At 40.6% G+C, this 16,543-nt stretch overlaps 1 protein-coding gene across 1 annotated transcript in view; it reads right to left on the bottom strand.

The window, feature by feature from the left end:
• The window catches only part of LOC125883384 (uncharacterized), a 30,207-nt gene extending 14,864 nt beyond the window's left edge, over positions 1-15,343 (bottom strand). Inside the window, exons 1-2 of the mRNA XM_049567617.1 lie at positions 15,229-15,343; positions 14,392-15,101 (exon numbers count right to left, since the gene is read on the bottom strand). Coding sequence (XP_049423574.1) covers positions 14,392-15,101; positions 15,229-15,343 — 825 coding nt within the window. The remainder of the gene's footprint in view (positions 1-14,391; positions 15,102-15,228) is intronic.
• Positions 15,344-16,543: the final 1,200 nt, after the last annotated feature.

Genomic DNA, 16,543 nt, shown 5'->3' with positions numbered 1-16,543 from the left:
AGACACACACACAAGCACACCCTCACTCACGAACAGTTGGTGTATATGTAACACTTGTCTGAGAGGAGATAGAAATAGATCAAGCTGTGGCTTGTCATAGCAGGAGTTAGCCATAATGACAAGAGGTGTTAGAGGCGGAGGAGACGGGAGGTGAAGAAGAGAGAAGAACAGAGGCAGAGAGAGGTATAAAAAAAAACAGAGGAAGGGTAGTGACAGAGCATGTGGGAGGGAGGTGGGGAGAGATAAAGTCAAGAAAAGTTGCTCCACTGTTGGACAGAAATGAATTAAAAGAAGAAATAAAGGCGTGAGAGGGAGAGAATAATGTGTTTTGATTTGCCTAGATTAATACAATGTACACTAAAAAATAGAAATGCAACATCTGTTTTTGTTCTCATTTTTTTAGTTAAAAAAAAAAGATCTAAGACTATCTCTCTGCACACAGAATTCTCTCAAATTTTATTCACAAATTTGTTAGTTAGTGAGCACTTTTACTTTTCCAAGATGAACCAGCCAGCTGACAGGTGCGGCATATCGAGATGCTGATTAAACAACATAGTTACTACACAGGTGTGCTTTAGGCTGCTCTGAAATTTGCAGTTTTATCTTGAAAAAAGAAACATTAGGATTTCACATGAGGGCGTCTGAAATGTGCACGTTTTGGTCACAGTCATGCTATATATAACACACCTGTCAGGTGGATGGATTATCTTAGCAAAGGAGAACTGCTCGCTAACATGGATTTTACCACATTTGTAAGCAAATTTTTAGAGGAGCCTTTTGTTTAAGCCTTTTTTGTGCAGAGAAGAACTAATAAAAAAAAGGGAGCAAAAGCCAGTGTTGCAATTGTGTTTTTGTTCAGTGCAGCACGCTGAAGAAAAGGAATTTAATTTGAAAATGAGAATAATGGACAATTTGAAAACAGAGACCACAGAGCAAAACATATCCAGCACATATTAGAACTAAAACAATTACTTAAGTCAATGAACAGAAATTAATCAGCTACAATTTTGAGAATCAATTAATTGTAGGTCTCTAACATAATTATCATTGACTGTGTATGTGTGTGGGTTTTGAGCTGTAAACACATTTCTTTTGGAAAATTGAAAAATATGAAAGGCATTTTCCTCTATTATCTGAAAATTTGTGGACCAAACAATAAAATAATTGACAAGCTAAGGCTAAAGAGTAGTTTCATTTTTCCATTATCTTGCTGCTGCTTTGATAAAGCAGTGTGCGGCTCATCTCGCTCTCACAATCTCTGACTCTTCATGCAAACCAAATCAGACTGACTTGTTTTCTGACAGGTTATTCACCAGCTTACATCCTTTAAAAGTCTTGATTATGGCACAACTGGGCCTGAATTGATATGGCGATGCAAAGAGCTACAGATACATGACAACTCCCTTATTACTCCATGAAATTTTGATGTCATGCTGTGCCTAAAATCATGTCATTTCCAGTGTTGGACTTGAAACCAACAAAAAAAAAAAAGGTAGCTTATTGCTTATTGTTCATGACATGTTTGAAAACTTATAATAATAATAATACTTTACTTATTGCTCCCCTGCCAACAGTGATTCATTACACTACTCATCATATTACTTTTCTCTTACACCACACAAAATTGGTAATGTCCTTTCTCCTCAAAATTCTAGTTAGCCTGCAAACAACAGGAGTCTTCTGTTGCTTGTGACCAGTAAGAAGACCTTTCCGAAGATTCGTCGACAAGACAGAAAGTAAATAGTCACATATCCAGCCACAAGGTTTATCAGTTCTTTGTCACCTGCAGGTGACCACAGTTAGAATTCAGTTTTGGTTGTCAAGTCATTAAGTAGGGCTGCAGGTCTCCTTGGGGTCTGCAGAGGGCTCACCATTGCTGGGGTGTACTTCCTGGAGCTTCACATTGTTGTGCTGTCGTAGCAGGCATTTCAGACCAGACGTTTGAGGTCATGTTTTTTGCAGTGGAAAGAGTCTCAGTACCACAACCTGGACACTGTTCTTTTCATGTTTTGTCCTGAGAAAATCAATGTAATGGGAATATTTCCAGTCACTGAAGGTAAGCACTTACATCTTCCAGTCTAGCTTGCTGCTTTGTAAAGTGCATGCATCACAATGGCAGAATTCAGAAATGGGTTGTAACAAGTTCTTTGTTTTGGGGACCACTCCAATATTATTACTGACATTTTATTAGTAATTTGTTACACTACTTGTTACTGAAAAAAGTATTCCTGTAACATGTTACTGGACTCTTTACATTTAAGGATCACTAAATGTTAAACAATGTGAGAGAAAAAGTATAAAATGGAAATTACTCTAACGAGTTGGTTACTAATAAAATTTCAGTACAGTCACCCCAAAACCAAACAACCTGTGTTGTTAGACTCATTTTCGTAATTGTTGCACTGCACAGGCACGCCATGGAGCAGCAAGCTAGCTGGAAGATGAAAACGCTTTACCTTAGCGGCTGGAAATATGCCCATTATGTTGATTCTGTCAGGTGGAAGATGACAAGAACTGGCTGCAGGTAGTCAACTAAAACATGTCCTCAAATCTCCACTCTGAAACACCTCAGCTACTACAACCAACAGCAAAACAATATGAAGCTCCAGGAAATACACCCCACCAAAGGTGAGCCCTCCTCAGCCGCGGAGGTCGGCTGTAGCCCTACTGAGCCCTCCACTGAGCCCTCACTGACAGCTCCAGATAACATGGTGATGTCACCAAACTTGGAGACTTTTCTTTATTATCCTGGGTCCAAACACAACGCGCTCCCCGTGATCCTGTGGACGCCGCCATTGTTGTTGTTGCTTGCCGGCTTGTCAGTGTTGCCAGATCTTGGGAGAGAAACAAGCAACCAGGGCTACGGAAACAAGCCCATAAGATATTATCATGTGTTTAAATAACTTATTAGACGGATATATATAGAGGAAGGTGACGTTTAGAAACAAGCCCAAAGTCGCGGCTAACCTGGCAGGTGGCAACCCTGCGGCTTGTCCTCCACATTGCTTCCGTCCTCCTGCGTGCTGACGTGGGACGTATCCCGCCTCTCATTGGCTGATGCTCTTTGTCAGTCATGTCAGACTTCTCCAATTTTCTAGCATGCCAGATATCCAGTCCCAGTGGCAGACGAGGGGGCGACTTGCTCGTAGGCTTGTTCACACGAGGACTCGTCGTGGCAGACTATCTGCCGACTCACCTCTGACCCAAGGTGGCTCTCAAGATCCTCTGCGATGCCAAAATCGTGGTGAAAATCCTGTAATGTGAACTAGGCTTTCGCTACACTACGAGTGCCCTGGTATTCACACAGAGGCACACATCTGAATTTTGGGGAGCTTTGCAATTACCAATTTAATTGGGTGTAACGGAAAAGTAATATACAGCAACGAGTAGTGATAAGTAATATTATCACATTTGAAAAGCGTAACATTTGATGAGTAATATATATTTTAGTGTAGTGAGCCCAACACTGTGACTGTGACGAAAATCCACTGTGACTCTCACCCTTATGTTTTTGCCTCAAAGGCAGGGAAAATGTCTTTCCAACGTTTTAATGAAACAAGTCAATTTGTTTACCTATATATAGCTTTGACAGAATGACCTCTTATTTGAAAGAATAAATAAACTTGCCTCTGCAGCCAAGCAAACAACTTTTCAAGCTGATTTGCCCAGTCAGTTTGTTTACTCCAGGGCTCTATGTTCTCCTCCAAATGTCTGCAGAGGATGTGTCAAGTTGGCCCCAGGCAGGCTGCCAGCTTACCTGCAGAAAGTGTCTTCTTTTCCATAGAAATAGAAATAAATAGCCACGGTGTCCACGGAAATGTATTGGTTGCTGTGATGGATATCTCCCTCTCTCTACTCTGTTGACCTTCCTACTTAACCTTCTCTTCCTCTGCCATTTAGCATCCCAGCAAGAGAACCGTCCCGCGCTCAGCCATGCGTGCACGGCAACATTACTAACACACACGCGCGGGGTGCACACACCTGCATGCACAAACAGACACGCAAAAGACACAAACAAACGAAGCCATGCATAACAGATGTGTTATGACAGGTCTGATTTGACTTCACTTTTTAGGACATGAGGCACTATATGGCACTGAAAGAAAAGAAACAGATATACAAATGTATTTAATAAGTTACGCAACCTCGTCTAACAACTTCGCAGCTGAGGGGAGGCAAAGAGGAACCACAGCCACTGAATATTTCACAATGAAAAAGTGTGAAAGTCCAGACAGATAAAGATAAGCAGGTAAGATTGGCATGACAGAGGAATCTTGCATTTTAGAAATAGGAGAGGCAAAATAGAGACAGAAAATGAGAGACGGAGAGAGCGCGCAGCATTTGGTGAAACAAAAGTCCACTTTTCAGCCCGACGACAGGTAATCGATGAGAAGAACAGGAGAAAATATGATAACATGACAGAACACAAAGAGAGCACATGCTGCGGCTGGACACAGAGGTAATGACACACAAAAACACCAGCAGCACCAACGCACACACACACACACGCACACACAGGCAAACACACACACAGATTTTTAAAGGTCATCAGCAAGTCTGACTACCCAGAAGACAGCTGACAATCAATAGAAGAAAGAAAAAGATGGAACAATAAGCAAGGAGGCTGTTATTTAGGTACTTGGAGTATTTTGTTCCCTTAGAGACGAAAACACTTGGTTGTTGTTTCAGCTGACCTTCAAATGGCATCAGCAGTCCAAATAACATCGGAGGACATTTCATTACTTTTTTGCTCTGTGCCGACATCAAAATGAGACTGAAAATATATAAATAATAAGTACAATAAGTACAAACCCCTAATTTCTTGCTCTGGGTTTGACATTTTTTTCCACACCTTGTCAGAAATTGTATTTGGCTTGACCTCTCTCTGTCTTTTGTCTGATGCAAGATTTTATCCTGACTCATGCAGCAGCTATGAGTTCTGAGAGACAGACCCGAAAAAGTTATGGAATTTAAAAATCCTCAATTTCCTGGCTTGGAGTTTTGGAAAAATAAATAAACGCAGAAAGTTCGGCAAAAGTCATTGAAATTTGCTTCACAAATACCTGTATAATCGACAGTCCCTCCAGGGTCTTGACATGTTACAGTCGCAACAAATTCAACCAATCCCTATGCATTCTGTGCGACACTGCAACTCTACCGCAAATTTGACAATGCAAAAGTGGTAAAATCTCATTTCATTGCAGAAGTATGTGCAGCATAATGATTAACTCAACCTTTTTTTGCCCCCTTCTTTCTCATTCCCTGCTACTGGACTGCTCTGTGCCTGGGACAGAGCATACACACACACAGTGACAGGGCTAACTGTTAGCATCACACAGCTAATGTTACCCAACAGGTATTACCAGGCTTAACGTCAGCCATGAGCCATTTCGGTGTCAGTCTCAGATTAACAGCTCAGCGTCGGATGTTAACCACTGCTGCAGGGCTTCGGCTCAAGGAGTAAAACATGAGAAGAGATGAGATCACATTGTGCTGTGTTAGCTTGTGCTTCCCGGGCAGAGGTAGCAGTGGGAGAGCATGTCACATAGACGTTCCTTCAGTGCAGCTTCAAACCCTGTGGACCCCCCTAGCATCACAAATAGATTCAAATTCTGTGGGAAACACTCAATGCTCATAATAACAAGCTTTTTTTTTTTTTTGCAATTTTCACTTGCCCCCACAATTTTGCTGCGAAAAAACCCCAAAACAAATACCAACCAAAATACGGGCAGCGCTACTCTGCTAACGTTAGGGATCCACAGCAGGATCTGGACAGCACCCCACCAACACACCAGTCCACCTCAAAACACACTCCTTTCTTTCTCTCACTCTTTCTGCTCTGACGGATTGGCATGTAGAAAAACAGTCACCTGGTTGACCATCCAGGATTTTGCCAAGTTTCGCTGAATCAAAGGATGATACAGTTCCTGATGTCCCAGTGGAAACTGTTGCAGCAAGAGATCATTTAGTTTATTAACCTGTACAATGGCTATTAGGATGCTAGTTCAGATGGGGCCCATCTTCTTCATCTTGTCCTCAATCATAAGTGCTATATCGTAGGCAACTGGACTCGCTTGCGTTTCTTGAAGACGTTTCGCCTCTCATCCAAGAAGCTTCTTCAGTTCTAAATGACTGGTACAAAGTTGCAGGCTATAAACCCTTAATGTTGTGACCTTAACAACTCTGAAACAAAAAGCTCATGTGACCCCTACGACTCTGCAAGGGTTCCCACCCACACAGGCTTTATCGCCTGCAACTTCGTACCAGTCATTTAGAACTGAAGAAGCTTCTTGGATGACAGGCGAAACGTCTTTAAGAAACGCAAGCAAGTCCAGTTGCCTACAATATAGCACTTATGATTACCATGACCTGGATGACTGAGAATCTTCACCAACAACTTGTAATCAATGTTTACTGGTGTTTACATTTTAAAACCTTGACCTGGCTGGCTAACAGCTAGCTAGCTTGAAGTTGGCAGGAGGAGAGTTTACAGACTGGTGAACTGATTTCCTCATCCCAAAAAGTGACTCGCAGCCACATGCCGCCATTGTCAAAAGCCAACCACAAAAATCACCACCAACACTTGCAAAACAGACGCAAGAGCCTAAATTTAGGACAAATTTAGCAGAGCTAACAGAGAGGCGACTGGAAACATCAAGGCCTATGTCATGCAATCAGTCACATCACTTGACATGTTGTTCTCTCTGTGGGTAATGTCAGACTCTGACTTGAGGTGCAGCTTCGACATAGGGGAGATGTAAATTTGCATAATTCCAGGAAAATGCAAATTTGCTTATGTCTGGCTTCATTCGGACAAGTATAAAGGCCAAAATATATTTGTGGCATGACTGCCTCAGCAGAGCACATCCATTATAATCAACTGAAGCGGCTACACTGACCACAGCAGCCGTGCTTGCCCACGCGAGCAACACACTGCTGGACATTTATTTTGCACAACTGGTCAATTTATTTTTCTCTGCATGCAGCTCTCCAACAGGTACATTACATTAAATTGTGTAAAGAATAATTACAATCTGTTTATGAATGATAAAAATGAATTCTTCATTGTTCCAGGGGCAACGCGAAGCAGCAGAGCAAGCGTGTGCAACCGTGCTTTTTACATTACACATTAAAATAAATCAATCAGATCGATGCATCCTGTTGTTAAAATGATCCAGTTAATTAACTCAGCACTAGGTAATACTGTCTATATGCTTCCAAACACTACATAACCAACTGCATTTTCACCTGGCAAATCTCAGCACACACACAGTGAAGCTGGCAACAACCACATGCTACATAGACGGAGTCTGTGCACCACGTCCGTGCCCCATGTATTTTGGCTGTTAGGCATGGCTTGAGACAGATCGTGCAAGGAAAAGGCAGTGCAAGCTAGCCATGCAAAAGGAGCTAGAGTTAAGAACCCCACTGCCAGTTGCGGTGCTTTCCTCTGACCCACCATCAAACAAGAGACCATTTCAGGTGCTGTGTCCAGACACAAAGCACTAACTTTGGAAGTACTATGGGCGCTAATGGTGGCTAATTCTCACAGATGTTGTTCCCACAAGTCATCTGAGGACATAAGTCAGTTTTTTCAGGGTTTCCTGAACAGCCAGACTCCCAGATTTGCATATGATGAACGCAAGTGCAAGTACAGCATATGTGCTTCTGGACTGGCTCCTTATTCTCAGACACTGACTGGTAAATTTCGACATGGGTATTCATTCTTAATTTTCATGATGTGTTATACACAGACGTTCCGGAGAATGCATGGGAACAAAATTTGTCTCAAAGACATGGAGAAGTCATTGAAATTTATTGGTGAAAATCTGTAGCCCCAGTAATCTGTCTCTCTCCTCACCCCACTGTCAGACCGAGGAATATTTATACGAGGGCTTTTGCACGTGTGTGTCTGTCTCCACGTTAAAGAGACATTCATATCAAGTCTGTGGCAGTACTCCGTGAAATGAGAGCTCTCATCCATTTTGAGTGATACTTAATGAAAGTAAAATGGGTTTACACAAGTGTGTGTTTCCTTGTGAGAGCGTGTCAGTACGGGATTATGCGTAGCAAGGATCAGTCGGAGTTTGTTATTGTCACTAAACCATTCACGTTATATTGTTCCCGCCGAATTAATGTGATCTGCAGTTTGTAGCCTTTGATGTGGTAATTTTGTTCGGCTGAATACACCTGAAACGCTTCCAAGATACAAAGAGGCCAGGAGGTATCCTGGGGAGCCGTGCAAGGACATGTTTCAAGGAAGCAGGGGAGAAATATTAGTATGTAGCTGATATTTCACCCTGAGCGGCGAGGATAATATAGGTATCTCTGAGGGATTAAAGCCTTCTGCTGCAGCTGGTGGCAAACTCTTTTCTACCTCCGGGCGTGTAGAAGAAGCCTGTACAGGTGCTGTTAAAGTCTTGTTTGTTTGGGAAATAAATGTGGAGTACGCCAGTGAGCATAGTCTCAGCTAATTATGCTCACACAATGTATACACACACACACACACACACACACACACACACAGAGTGTAATAAATGAGTGTGCTTAACCTCTGTGTCTCCAGAAACACACCCTCACCCTCCTTATCGGGGGCAGGTGACACAAACGATGGTGGCTCTAGTAGTCAAGCAGAAAATCACGCAGTTATTGGGGTATTTACTACAACACACACACACACATAGGGAGAAAGAAACCAGGCATTCTCGAGGGACAGTCACGTCTCTCCGCTTGATAATCTATCTCCATTAGGCACAAGTGATAGGTTCTGATTAATAGGGGCACAGGCAATAAACACACACATACACAAACACTCAGAAATACTGACATAAACTCTTATTAGCCCAGCACCACCATCAACAACACAATCACAATGATTTATTATTACTGTGTCAGTCACAAATGAAAATACAATTTATACAATTAAGGAATGCACTTACCCTATTTTTTGTCCATGTAATGTTTCGGTTGAGTGAAAAGCAAAGTGAATAAATTAGAAAACATTCTTGATGGCAGCCCAGATGTTCTTTCATTCCTTAATTCGTCCTTTTCTTAAAAGCTCCTTCCAGACAAGTTTTGAAATATGTAAAAAGTACTCTGCTATGATTAATGTTTTGTTTAACACGTCATTCCCATGTTTGGATTTTTTTTTCTTCCCCCATTTGTGGTGCCCTCAACATCTGCTGTGATGTGTGTTCAGATTGGTGCGGTTTACATCTGGAAACTGCACACTCTATTATGTTTGATATCAAAACTTTAAAAATGGTAATGCAAACTGCTCAGCACTGGAAGTTTCAGGTTTCCCCCCTTGAGTAGAAAATGTGAACATTCAGACATTTTAGGGGACATTAACATAAAGCGAGATTTAGGCTATACATCTGCGTCAATTCGACAACGTACTTTCGGCATAACGTAGAGATCCTACACCGTACCCTACACTGCACCTGATGTGCACCTACCCAGAAATGTAACTCCAATTTGCAGCGACGCAGACCTCCTATCTATTTTTGTAAGCTGAAACCATTTCCCTCAGTGGAAACAAAGCTTTTATTTACCTTAATTTCACAGATTGAAACAAAAAAAATGAGGACAATAAAGCCCCTTAAAAATTAATTTTAAGTCTTGTGTGTGATTTATTCTGGCTTTATATGAGCAGAGGAAACTCTGCTATTCGCTAGGCTAATTTATACAATGTAAAATGCCATAGGCTTGTGCTAATAACGTTATCATGTTGTATTTGTTTGGAAAATGTCTTTAGTATAAGACAGTTTTGTCGGTGGACCTTATGAGTTGTAATGGAGCGGAATATTGTAATGTTGCCTTTGTTAAATATTGCTGTTGTCGCTGGCTTCATATAGAGTAGAGGAAAAGTCAGCTAGCCACTAGGCTAATTTATACAATGTAAAATGCCATAGGCTTGTGCTAAAAACGTTAGCATGTGGTATTTGTGGGGAAAATGTGTTCGGCAAAAGACATATGCTTTGTCTGTGAATGTTGCGAGTCATAGTAAAGCCGATTTGTGTTCTTGAATTTGAAATTGTCTCTATTATGCCATGTTTAATGTGTGTTTTGAATCAACTAAACTTTACAGCACTTCACAGGAACCCAGATGCCAACTAGTGTTTTGGAGGTGCAACTGCAGAGTGACACAGACACACTATTGCACAAGTATAAATGCTCACAACAGCACAGACCACGTGCATAGGCTATGGCATAGGTTCTGCACAGAGCTGATGCAGAAGTATAAATTCTGCATATGAAAAACACATTTTCAAGTTGAGGGATGATTCAATAATTTCAGGATTTCTAAATCTTAAATATGTAACATGTATACATATTTTGTTACAAACATTTTGTATTCAGTAATGCATTTGTCTACAAATATAACTCCTCTTATGAAGCATTCATAACTAATGTATACAGTTAATAAGAAATGACTGATAAGACTGAACAATGTAGTAATCAAATCATTCACCAATTTATACATGTGTTCAAAACCCATGAAAACTTAAGTCACTGTCAAACTGCTTGTGGCAATGTTGTAATGAGCTGTTAATGTTTATGTGATGAAATAGCACAGTTTAAACAACATGTTTAGAGCTGGTGACACTTGGTGTGGGTGAAGTCATAACTGTAGAAAATTATCGCAATTTTCATATTTGGCATCTGGTATACTGTAACATACAGGGCTATGTGTCACTCGTTCCCTATCCCCTGTGTAATAAACACTCTGAAATCTCAAGTTATTGCTCACTAAAAAGTAAGTCACTGGCACTCAAAGTAGAAATAATCAGCATTATGTGCCATCACTCACAGGTGTTGTGTTAGAAACTTCTAATCAACACATCTATGAAAAGCCAAGCATTGGCATGTGATGTCAAGTGCTAACGTGATGCACAGACATGGTACAGACATTTTTTTTTTTCAGTCCATTGTGGGGCACTGGAGTGTTTTTGCAGGCTGTGTTTATTTGCCCCACACAGCAAATGGTCCAACTATCCAGAGGTTGCAAGCACGAAACGTACCCACCATATGTGTGTGTGACAGGTCAGCCGCTAACTGACCTCAAATCTCACCTGGAACGCCAGACTCTTTTCCACCAGAGCCATCCCCTTTTCTTAAAATCTTTTGTATGTGTATTCAAAGAAAGTGCAAAATGCAGTTTTCTTGTAAACAAACAAATTCTTCTTGTTGCTTGCCTTTGCTGGCGCATTTCCACATACCATGCATTACCGCTACCAACTGTCAATCAGCAGAATAGCATGAACTTACAAGAATGCATATGCGTCCTTGTGTGTGTGTGCATGATACAAACAAAATGGGGACACACCAGATTTCGTCTTTAAATCCTACACTGTGATATTTAAGCAATCTTATAAGTTTAGTATGGCTACACTGTGTGACATGAATCTAATAAACTTCAGACTGTACGATGACAGCGCCCACTGAATCACAGGCTACAATGTACAATGCAACAGCTTCCCATACCGAGCGCACAAGGATGCTGCACGAGTTATTGCTTCTCCAACTGTGAAGCAACACAGAGGGTCACATTATTAAATAACCTAAGGTTTTGTAAGCACTATATACTGTGGTGTGTCTGCTCACCTGGCAGCTGCAACTCCGCCACTATTTCATTCCATACTACATCCTTTACAAGATCATGGTAAGAGCCGGAGGAGACATCATACTGGCAAGGCTTCAGCTGCCACAGCTCGACAAGGTTTTCCACTTTGCTTGAGTCCCACACATTTCTTTTATGTGTTTTGTCTCCATGGCGAGCTGCTATCCATCTGTTTGTTCGGGTTTAGCACTAGTCATTTCATGCTGCATTTCTATTGGTCGGTCAGTAGATGGAAAATTCCTGATGCTGTCAGAATTTTGTCCCAGGCTGTCTTTGATCGCAAGACTGTGACAAAGGCCGTTCTTCAACCGGTCATTGTGCAACATAGGACCACCATTACGACCAAAGATATCACCACGTCTCTTTGACACCGGTCATCTTTCATCTGGGACAGCCCAAAATTGCAGTGTATTGGGCTTTATATGAAAATGTTTATTACTTTATTAGTCATTTTTATTGTCATAGTTTATTTTTAATCCACAACAACTCATCATATTTTAGTTGATGAAAAGTCATTGCGGGCGGCACGGTGGTGTGGTGGTTAGCACTCTCGCCTCACAGCAAGAGGGTTGCCGGTTCGATCCCGGGCGTGGAAGCCCTTCTGTGCAGAGTTTGCATGTTCTCCCCGTGTCAGCGTGGGTTCTCTCCGGGCACTCCGGCTTCCTCCCACAGTCCAAAGACATGCAGATTGGGGACTAGGTTAATTGCAACATAGGATAACTCTAAATTGCCCGTAGGTGTGAATGTGAGCGTGAGTGGTTGTTTGTCTCTATGTGTCAGCCCTGCAATAGTCTGGCGACCTGTCCAGGTACCTGTACCCTGCCTCTCGCCCGATGTTAGCTGGGATAGGCTCCAGCCCCCCCCAAATTTCTTTCTGACAGGATTAAATCATAATTTACAAGCTCACTCTTACTGATCGTCACTTGAAAAACTCAAACTCTTAATTTGAGGCAACTAGACAACCTATTTGTACCCACATTCACACTCTGCTTCACACTCTCTGAAAGCCAAACACCTTTTTAATGAAGACTGTGGTGAACACAAATGTCACATATACATGTCGTAGATGGTGTTAATTTTGACAGCTATTTTAGTTTTAGCCTTGAGATGAAAATGCTTATTAGTTTTAGTCACATTTTAGTAATTCTTATCCTTCATAGTTTTAGTCTAATTTTAGTCCAAAAAAATCCAAAATGTTTTAGTCGACAAAAATTCATGACATTTTAGTCAACTTTTAGTCATTATGTTTTTATGGGGGGGGGGTTGTTTGTTTTCTTAACCTTTAAACTAATCCAGTTAGGCTAATTCATGTTTTAGAAATTAGAATCAAGCTGACAGGTTGCACAAAATTTTCATTTAGACAATTTTTTCTACAAATACAAATAATTTCTGAAAACTTGCATTTCACCTGCAGTTTCTTACAGGTTTAAGGGGTTATTTATGAACACACACTTACTGATGGTCTTTTGAAAAGCTCAATATCTCTCTATATATTGTCTCAAACACTAAGCTGAGACAGCAAGGATTTATACCCAGGTTCATTGTAAACTCTGACTTATCGATCTCACTGAAAAATAACTTAATTAAAGCCCAAATTCATTCTTCACCTGCAACATGATAGTTGCAGGTGAAGAATGATATACTCATGTCAAGCTGGTGATTAAAACTAAACTTTCATCTCTGTCATAGAAAACTGATCTGAGTTCAGACTGTTAACTTTCAGCACAGCTACACTCACAGACAACTGAGCCTCCTGCCTGTCAAACAGCATCAACCCATGAACCTTCTACAGCAGGGCTGCCCAATTTGGGGCCCGATTAGTTTTGGCCCACGGCCCATGCTCAAATTTTCAATAATTAAATAATTATTATTTTCCCGCTGCCAGCAGTCGGAATATCTCTTTAAATATTTATTTATTGTTGCACTTCCTCTACTGAACAGAAAAATGATGAATCCGCACACCAAAATGAGCTCCCGTGCAATTTAATAGCGTGACGTTTCGAGCTCTACGCTCTTCCTCAGACTGCTGAATATTATTGTGGAGTCGCCATCTTAAATACCCATAATGCACAGGTTACACCACGTGGTACAGCAGGTAAACATTTCTGCCGGTTTGTTTGAGAGGGTCACCTAATACATGCGATTCAGTACAAATACATGATATATAAAAGAATAATATGAAAAATAACATGAAAAAATTATTATTATAAGAAGTATCTATGTATGCACGTGAAGCTGCAATAGCCTGCCACATAAATATCAGAAGATACAATATATGAGCCAGGTCATCGCAGCTCCACATGGATATAATCAAATACACAACATGTCGCATATCCATCCAAAAACCATAGCCGTGATGTAACAAATACATATAATGATACACATATAATGATACACATATATACACATACATACACCCATATACTCATGATACACTATATATATATATATAATAATTATAAAGTATGTGTACCTCACATAGATGAGTACTCCATAATAGGACTCAGGCACTTAGGCCATCATACTGTACTACCTATAAGAAGCGCCTCTCTTTAACTGACTGCTCAGTCCTGTCAAAGGTATATAACACCAGAAAATCACAGTATAATAAGATAAGAACATTATATAATAACAAAGTATAATAACAAAGACATGATAACAATCAAGGATTCAGGACCTGAATGAAAATGTGTATTTAAAGAAAATGTGTATTTAAAGAAAAGGACGAATATCAAAGTCTTCATTAAGGCCTTTAGGGGCCAATGTGCCCAATGTATGTATCCAAAATGCTTCCCCTTCAATAATAAAGAGTTAATATCACCCCCTCTCCGTGGACATTTCAATGTTTCAATACCCACATATCTGAGGGTAGAAATGTTGTGTCTTGCTGCAGAGAAATGTACCGCCACTGGGCTCGAGGTAACTTCATTCCTAATGGTGCTGCGATGTTCGGCTATTCTAGTCTTTAAAGCTCTGGTGGTCTTACCGATGTATGCTAGTCCACATGGACATTTTAACATGTAAATGACATTGGTTGTGGAACATGTAATAATACCTTTAACGTTATATTTTTTACCTGTATGTGGGTGGTTAAAAGAAACAGTTTTTTGTGTAAAGTGGCATTGTTGGCAGCGACCACAAGGGTAATTCCCAGAAGCTATTGAGCCCAGGAAATGTGAGGGGGGAGGAGGAGGAGGGAGATCAGCTCTCACCAGCATGTTGCGCAGATTGGGAGGTCTTTTATAGACCACCCTAGGAGGTTTGATAAAAATGTCCTTCAGGGTTGGGTCTGAGTCAATAATGTGCCAATGTTGTTTAATTGTCTTGGTGATATCCTTGGCAACAGGTGAGTATTGTATGGCACAGATCACCCCCTGTTCGCTGCCTTGGTCTGGTGTTGGTGAGGCATTCCGTTTGAGACATGTTGCTAAAACGTGACACAGCCTCCTGGATCCAAGGCTCCTTATATCCTCTTTTTCTGAAACGGTTCATCAGTTCATTAGATTGTACAATAAAAGCCTCATCGGAGCTGCAAATCCGCCTGATTCTATTGAACTGTGAGATCGGGAGGCTTTTCTTAAGAGATGTCGGATGATATGAGTCACCATGAAGCAAAGAGTTTTTGTCGGTGGGTTTACGATATAAGTCAGTTTTCAGGTGGTCCTCTTCTTTTATCACCATTATGTCCAAGAAGTTCATTTTAGTCTTATCAACCGACATGGTGAATTGCAGATGTCGATTCCTGGTGTTGATGAAAGTGTGGAACTCCTGTAAAAGATATTCAGGTCCTTTCCAAATAAAAAACACATCGTCCAGGTACCTCTTCCAATGTGAGATGTATTGGAGAAATGGATTCTCTAGTTGGTTGAAAATCAGTTCATGTTCGAAGAGTCCAACATACAGGGAAGCAAAAGTGGGGGACATCTTAGATCCCATGGCAACACCTGAGACCTGAAGGAAGAAATCATTACCATAAAGAAAATAATTAGAGGTCAGTACTTCTTTTATGAGGTCCAAGATGCAATCTGTAGTGGGATTACATTCACGTCTATGGTCCAAAAAGAATTTAGCAGCTCGTAAGCCCCCATCAAAAGGAACATTCGTGTATAGGGCCTCGATGTCCATGGTGACCAGGGAGTGTGTGTCCTCCAAATCTTGTATTGCCTTAATGGTCTTAATAAAATCCATAGAATCTTTGGTGTATGATGGCAATGTACTGGCCAGAGGTTGAAGGAAATAGTCCACAAAAGCTGAGATTTTTTCAGTAACTGACCCTATTGCTGCAACAATGGGTCTCCCTGGGGGTGTCCCTGTGTCTTTGATATTCGTCCTTTTCTTTAAATACACATTTTCTTTAAATACACATTTTCATTCAGGTCCTGAATCCTTGATTGTTATCATGTCTTTGTTATTATACTTTGTTATTATATAATGTTCTTATCTTATTATACTGTGATTTTCTGGTGTTATATACCTTTGACAGGACTGAGCAGTCAGTTAAAGAGAGGCGCCTCTTATAGGTAGTACAGTATGATGGCCTAAGTGCCTGAGTCCTATTATGGAGTACTCATCTATGTGAGGTACACATACTTTATAATTATTATATATATATATAGTGTATCATGAGTATATGGGTGTATGTATGTGTATATATGTGTATCATTATATGTGTATCATTATATGTATTTGTTACATCACGGCTATGGTTTTTGGATGGATATGCGACATGTTGTGTATTTGATTATATCCATGTGGAGCTGCGATGACCTGGCTCATATATTGTATCTTCTGATATTTATGTGGCAGGCTATTGCAGCTTCACGTGCATACATAGATACTTCTTATAATAATAATTTTTTCATGTTATTTTTCATATTATTCTTTTATATATCATGTATTTGTACTGAATCGCATGTATTA

The sequence above is a fragment of the Epinephelus fuscoguttatus genome, linkage group LG3 (genome assembly GCF_011397635.1).
Source record: "Epinephelus fuscoguttatus linkage group LG3, E.fuscoguttatus.final_Chr_v1".
Classification (NCBI taxonomy): domain Eukaryota; kingdom Metazoa; phylum Chordata; class Actinopteri; order Perciformes; family Serranidae; genus Epinephelus; species Epinephelus fuscoguttatus.
The sequence above is the reverse complement of the archived record's forward strand: the minus strand, read 5'-3'. Positions and strand labels throughout refer to the sequence as shown.